General features: G+C 40.1%; 1 protein-coding gene across 14 annotated transcripts in view; it reads left to right on the forward strand.

The window, feature by feature from the left end:
• SH3D19 (SH3 domain containing 19) overlaps positions 1-6,000 on the forward strand; it is a 144,817-nt gene that overhangs the window by 36,601 nt on the left and 102,216 nt on the right. For 12 of the 14 annotated variants that reach the window (XR_003092957.1, XR_003092955.1, XR_003092956.1 and 9 more), the window contains one exon: positions 5,952-5,991. Coding sequence is in view for 6 of the 14 variants with exons in the window: in XM_025198530.1 (XP_025054315.1) it covers positions 5,952-5,991 (40 nt within the window). In the remaining 8 variants the exon portion in view is untranslated. Of the gene's footprint in view, positions 1-4,273; positions 4,411-5,951; positions 5,992-6,000 lie in introns of those variants that run through there. The other 2 variants (XR_003092958.1, XR_003092960.1) reach the window with 1 other exon arrangement.

Raw genomic sequence — 6,000 nt, forward strand, 5'->3', positions numbered from 1 at the left:
AGTGTGGGGCTAGGCAGCAGGCAGCCCCCATGCTTTAGTACCCTCATGCCCTAGCCAGCCCCTGTCACCATCTACATGTGTGTTTCGGTGGAGTTAAGTACTTTCTTATGGTGGAGCTAATTAAATTTACTGCAGCCTAATACCAGCACACGTCTAGATAGTGATGCTTTACTACAGAGCTAATTAGTCAACTCCACAGTAAAGCTCACATGTAGATGCAGCCACTGAAGAGTTTTCCAGACAGACAGAAACAATGGCTCTTGTTGCTTTGAGTTGCCCCCATTCATTTCATTGTTGTATCGGCTCCAAAGATGAATGATGATGTTTTAAATGTCAGTGTTGTTTGTTGCTTCACCAGGGATCTTTTTGGCAGAAACTTTGAGTTTTTATTGGCACGTGGGTGGAAATCAAGTTTAGTGATTACAGTTATTTTTATCTGTCTTGTTATGCTGACATTTTTTCTCCAAAGGAAACGCTAGAGGGGAGAAAAAAGCTAGGATAATTTCCCAATGTTTGAGGATCAGCTAACTTGCTCATTTAAAAAAACCACAAAAACTTTGAATACCTTTCTAAGAAAACTGACATCTTTCCCCTAACACAAAGTCTTGCTCAACTTATGAGTTCTGGGAAGAGACAGGCCACTTTCACCACTACTTATAAAGAAATTGCACCCTGTATATTTCAAAAACATTGATTTAATATAAACTTCAGTTCTTTTGTATACAGATGATGCTCTATATTTTCACAGAGTTTGAAACCTGGTATCAGCCTTTGCAACCCCCAGCCATGAGTCTCAAACCTCTTCCAAGTCACCCACTCTGCTGATGCTATCAGCTCCATCACTATATCCTCCTATTTCTATGTAGAGATAACTGGTGATCCTGGAAATATTCTCTTGCCCATAGAAAGGGCTTCAGAAGAGGGTCAAGGCCAGTGTGAGAAAGTGGAGAGAAGCTGTGACTGTTGGGACTACTTGTGAGTGGGTGCTTGTGGGAGGGTCACCTCTTCTATGTCATTTCTAGGATTGCCAAGAAAACCTACAAACTTTTTACTGACACGCAATTTTATTGACAAATATTTTACATCAGGGTGTCAAACACATCAGGCCCAGAGGCTAGACTAATTGTACTGGGCCAGTCCTCAAGCCAGTTTGAACCAGCCTGAAGTGCAGTGGCAGCATGGTAACACCATCAGTTTGTACCCTGGATGAGCCCCAAGTGCAGCTGACTATCTGTGTGCACCACCTTCCTATGTAGCAGATGGGGCTAGTCTGGTACACTCCATATGCAGTGTGTGGGTTCACTGTGGGCTGGATGATATGGCTCTGCAGGCCAGGTCTGGCCCATGGGCCATCTGGGACACCCCTCTTTTACATTATATCAATTTAACCCAGGCCTTGGACCACAATAACAAGGGCTGGGTTCAAATTTAGGAATTTAACACCAGCTTTGTAAATCTGGTTTGAGCCTCCGCCCAAAAATCTAGGACAACATATTAGAACACCCACCTAAAATTTGAATAAACTTTCCCACTCACAAGCAACATTCAACTAAAACAGGGTTTATTTCAGGGGAAAATGGAACAAACACATGACCTCAAATAAAAATTTAAACATTAAATGAAACCTAGGCTGTTACTTGACTGCAGCCATGGTTTTAGACTATACTGCCCCCACCCCAGGGGTTCCCTACTCACCCTTGACTGCACCTTGCACCATGCTGCCCCTACCTGAGTCTACCCCCAGCCTTACCCCTGCTGGTCCCTCCTCCCAACCCCCACCCCAGCATAGACCCCCACCTACTGCCTCTCCCTCCTTCCAGGCCCACAACTCTGTCCAGCCACACTGCCTTTCCTGTGCCTCCATGGCCTTGTGGTTCTGCCTACCTTCAAGTCAAAGAGGCATTACAGGCAGGTGATGGGACACAGCAGCAGCGTGTAGCTGGGAGCAGGGGCACTACACAGGCTCCCATGGGCCACAAAACCCTAATGGAGAGCTCCCTGCAGGTCACTGAGCTGCGTTCCCACTCAGCTTCTTTCCAGTGATGGATCTTCAGTTCAGCTCACCTATGTTTTTTTTACAAACTGTCCATACATTTATGGACAATTGGCAGTCCTGGTCACCCCGTAGAAGCTGACAGCTCATAAATATTTTATTATAAATTAACAGTATTTAGGGTGGCATCTGGGTGCCTCTGCTCTACAGTAACAAGGGACCACATGTAGGAAGTGTAGCTTTTCTTACCATTGAATTCTTGGTCTTTATTTAGTTAGTCTTTAGTTTTTTGTGAGTAGCTGCCTGCTGGATTGAGAGCCCAGTACATTTAACATTAAATGGTGGTATAGCTTATGTGATATGGCGCTTGGTTACTGTTTCAAGCTACTAGTATCTTAAAAAGGGCTTAAACATATTTGAAACAAAAATTAACATGTTGGCAGCACAGTTCTAACAGTTTACTTTCACAGGCATCATAATATCTCAAGGCTAAAGGAAATACGTTTTCAGTCACTGGGTGGGAAATAATAAGCTTGGAGTCTGAAGCATGGTTTCTTCTTGTATAGCAGTTAAGTGAATAATTCCTACCCTGGTTAAAGCAAAACCTGGTGAAAACACAGTAGCAAGTGATTTGTCCAATATGATTCAGCTTCCAGTATAAGACAAGTATTCTGGCATAGAGACAGCTAAATACAGTCTGTCTGAGTGTCTTGTTTCTGATACTCTGAAAGGGGAGAATACTTTGGACAAGCGTTAGAACTTGTGTTGTTTTTTTTGCTGGGGAATAGTTAGCTATGACTACATTATGCAACTGAAATAAAGAGAAACAAGCTGAACAGAGACAAAAATAACTTCATGAAGGGATAAAACTAACTTCAGTTGTGAGGTGCGATTCTCACCCCACTGAAGTAGATGGGAGTTCTGCTACTGATGTCCGTCATGCCAGAAATTCACCCAGGAGGTCTAAAAGTTTGAAGCTCATTGTTATAAACTGAAGAAAACATTGAGAGGTTCACCTATAAATGTATATACTAGATTTGATTTTCTTAATAAAGATAGGGTCAGATTGGCACACTTATATTCACATAGAAGTACAGCCTATTACTGATTCTGCAAGGAACAAGCACTTTTATATGGTTGTAACTGTGTCCATGTAGCAGGGTTCACTGGCTTGACAAGGTGAAAAGTTACAACTTTTATATGTACACTTAATATTCTTTAAAAAAAAATTGCAAGTATGATTTAGTCTATAACTAACTTGTGCTTTGCATGTTTCCCCAATATTTGTTTTGCATAACTTTTCACTGGGTGTTGGATTCTTGGCTGTAGAATTGACAGGTACCTCATATCTTGCTACAAAGCTATCCGAAGGAACTTCATAGGAAACAAATCATTTCTTTGGTGTGTATGTGCATGAGGAAAACCCATTAAAACAGATCTGAATTACGGATCTCTACCTCTAATGGTATTTGATCATCTAAAATTCTGTAGAAACTATTTTAAAACTTGGAGCTGACAAAAAGCATTCGGCCCCAAAATTAGCTTGCTTTCCATCTAGTGTGCTTCTTTGTGCAAGCACAGGGTTTTTCCTCTTTCTTATGGCATCAGATATCAACTTCCAAATCTATGAGCCATTGTCTGGTATTGTTACTCAATGTGCAGATTTCTGCAGAAGGAAGTACAGGATTGACATTTTACATTGTATTCAGTAGATTTTAGAACCAGTTTGCTATTTTGAGTCTCTAAATCTCATCATTATGTATCTAAATGATAGCAATTGGGCTTGTAATTATGTGCAATGTCAAATATGGGTCCAAAATTGTAAAATTACAGGTACAAAATTGGAAAGTAGTATGTGTGGCCCCTTTCAAAATAAGAGACTTAATGTCTGAGTCTCTCGCCACAACTGATGTTGTACAAAACTTGTTTCTTCATGAGCCATATAACCTTAAGTATATACAGGTTTTAATTATTTATATGCTACTTTTAAAGTATTCCATTTCTTCGGGCTTTTTTTGTAAGACCAGCATAGAAATGAGGGATGCTGTTCTGTCTCTAATTTAAACAATAAATAAAATGTGCAAGAATAACTGTAGCATTTCCGGCTTCAGCAAAGAGTGAAAGGGAGAAGGGAATTATATTAACTTCCTGAATGACAACATTCCAGTTTTGAAGACTGGCCATGGTAGATCTTCCAATCAGAAGTGAGCTGTGGAGGGAAGCTCTCAGATTCTGTTTACATGTTCTGTGACTTTTCCTCTTTTCTCACTGGCACACTCACGTTCATGTTGTCCAACTTGGAAGGTCCTGTTGGTATGTTGCTATTATATGGCTGCATAAATGACAGGGAAAACGATACAAGCAACTTTGGCAACTAGACAAAGAGAGATCTTTTGCCTGTTCCTCAATAGCCACAGGTAAGGTAGCTAGGTGGATAAATGATAAGGATGGAATGAACAAGCCTCTGTGTGCATATGAGCAGCCGCTATTTGTGGCTCTGGTTTCAGATGTTATTTTCTTCCTTCTGGCCAGCAAACTGAGTAGGGTAAGTCATGATGAAATGGAGAGTGAAGCATAGCAGAGATTTAACAGATTATGTACTGTGTGGTGGTAACTGTGAGATGTAGAGAGTAACTGTGAATTGAATAAACGTTAGACATTTCTGAGGATATTAGTGACAGAATCAGTTTTATCCACTTCAGGTCTGTAGGCAATTTTGAGATGAGAAAACAGTTCCACTGATGGAAGAGTTTATGCACAAATGCTTGTCTGTGCTACCAGAGAACAAATTATTGCTCACATGCAATATTCTTAATACAATCCCCAAATGTGGAATGGATATGGATATTCATTGACTTATCTCTAATCAGGCATTTTAGGAAATTGGTTATTCAGTGTCAGGAAAAGAGAGCCTGTGATCCTGAAAGACACACGCAGGCACTACGAAGCAAAATGACTGTGCTCAGTTGGAATAAGATCTGTAAAAACATCCTAATCGTGAAGTGGATCCTTTTATTATAAGTAGATTAAGAAAAGTAAACTTTGGAATATGTGTATATCTCAGTAGTACATGACTTCTTTCAGGGAGTTCAATTACCTTCACAATTTGGCCTTTGGAAGAACATTTCTCTTGTAACTAGAACAACATTTAATTATATAAAATATTCATTATGCTTGAATACTAAATCTAACTCTGTGCTTTATGCTAGTTATATTTGTTCTTTTTCCAGTGTCATGCATTCCTTCTTTGCTTGTAAGAATTTTTGAAAAGTCAAACAGGTGAAAATTCGTGTTTTAAAAATGCATGTGGGTTCACACTGTATTTTCTGTACAATTTGGCTAAGCCTTTGACGGCACTTAATAGACTATATTTAAGTTGGCTGTTCATTCAAGTTGGGCGCCAGCAAATTCATATCCCTGATAATTCACTGAATAAACAAAAGGCCTTGCATGGCACCTAAAACTCCAAGGAATGAAAAGAGTTAATGATGGAGTCACACGGCATTCAGTGTATTTGCAGATGTTGCTGCAGCCAACTGCTGATTTTTTTTTTTCCCCATCCTGTCGGAACCCTGCCAGCCATGATTCACGGAATGATTTTTTTGCGCTGAGTAATATGTGGTTTTTCTTCTCCCCTCCCAATGTTTTTCTTCCCTGAAGTCCTTTCTATATTAGCTGGGAGTCTTGTTAAACAATAACATAAAAGAATAACCATACACAAGGCTGTGTTTTGAGGAGAGGATTTTAATAAACATTAAACCTTCTCCTTTATTGTGTCTCAGGCAAACTGATCCAATGCAGACAAACAGGGTACTGTAAAAGAGAGAATTCAGCTTTTGTTTTGGAACAGTGTCTTTCTAAATCTAATAGCATGGTGTGACAGTCCTTTCAGGCTTTGTGCTAGTGTTGCTAAAGAACATTAACATTTTGAGCTGATACTATGTCTCCTCTCTCACAGATCGCTCTGAAAGACATAAACCAGACTACCGCTCTTCAGGGTAAGAACT

This window comes from Alligator sinensis, unplaced genomic scaffold (assembly GCF_000455745.1).
Source record: "Alligator sinensis unplaced genomic scaffold, ASM45574v1 scaffold169_1, whole genome shotgun sequence".
Classification (NCBI taxonomy): Eukaryota; Metazoa; Chordata; order Crocodylia; family Alligatoridae; genus Alligator; species Alligator sinensis.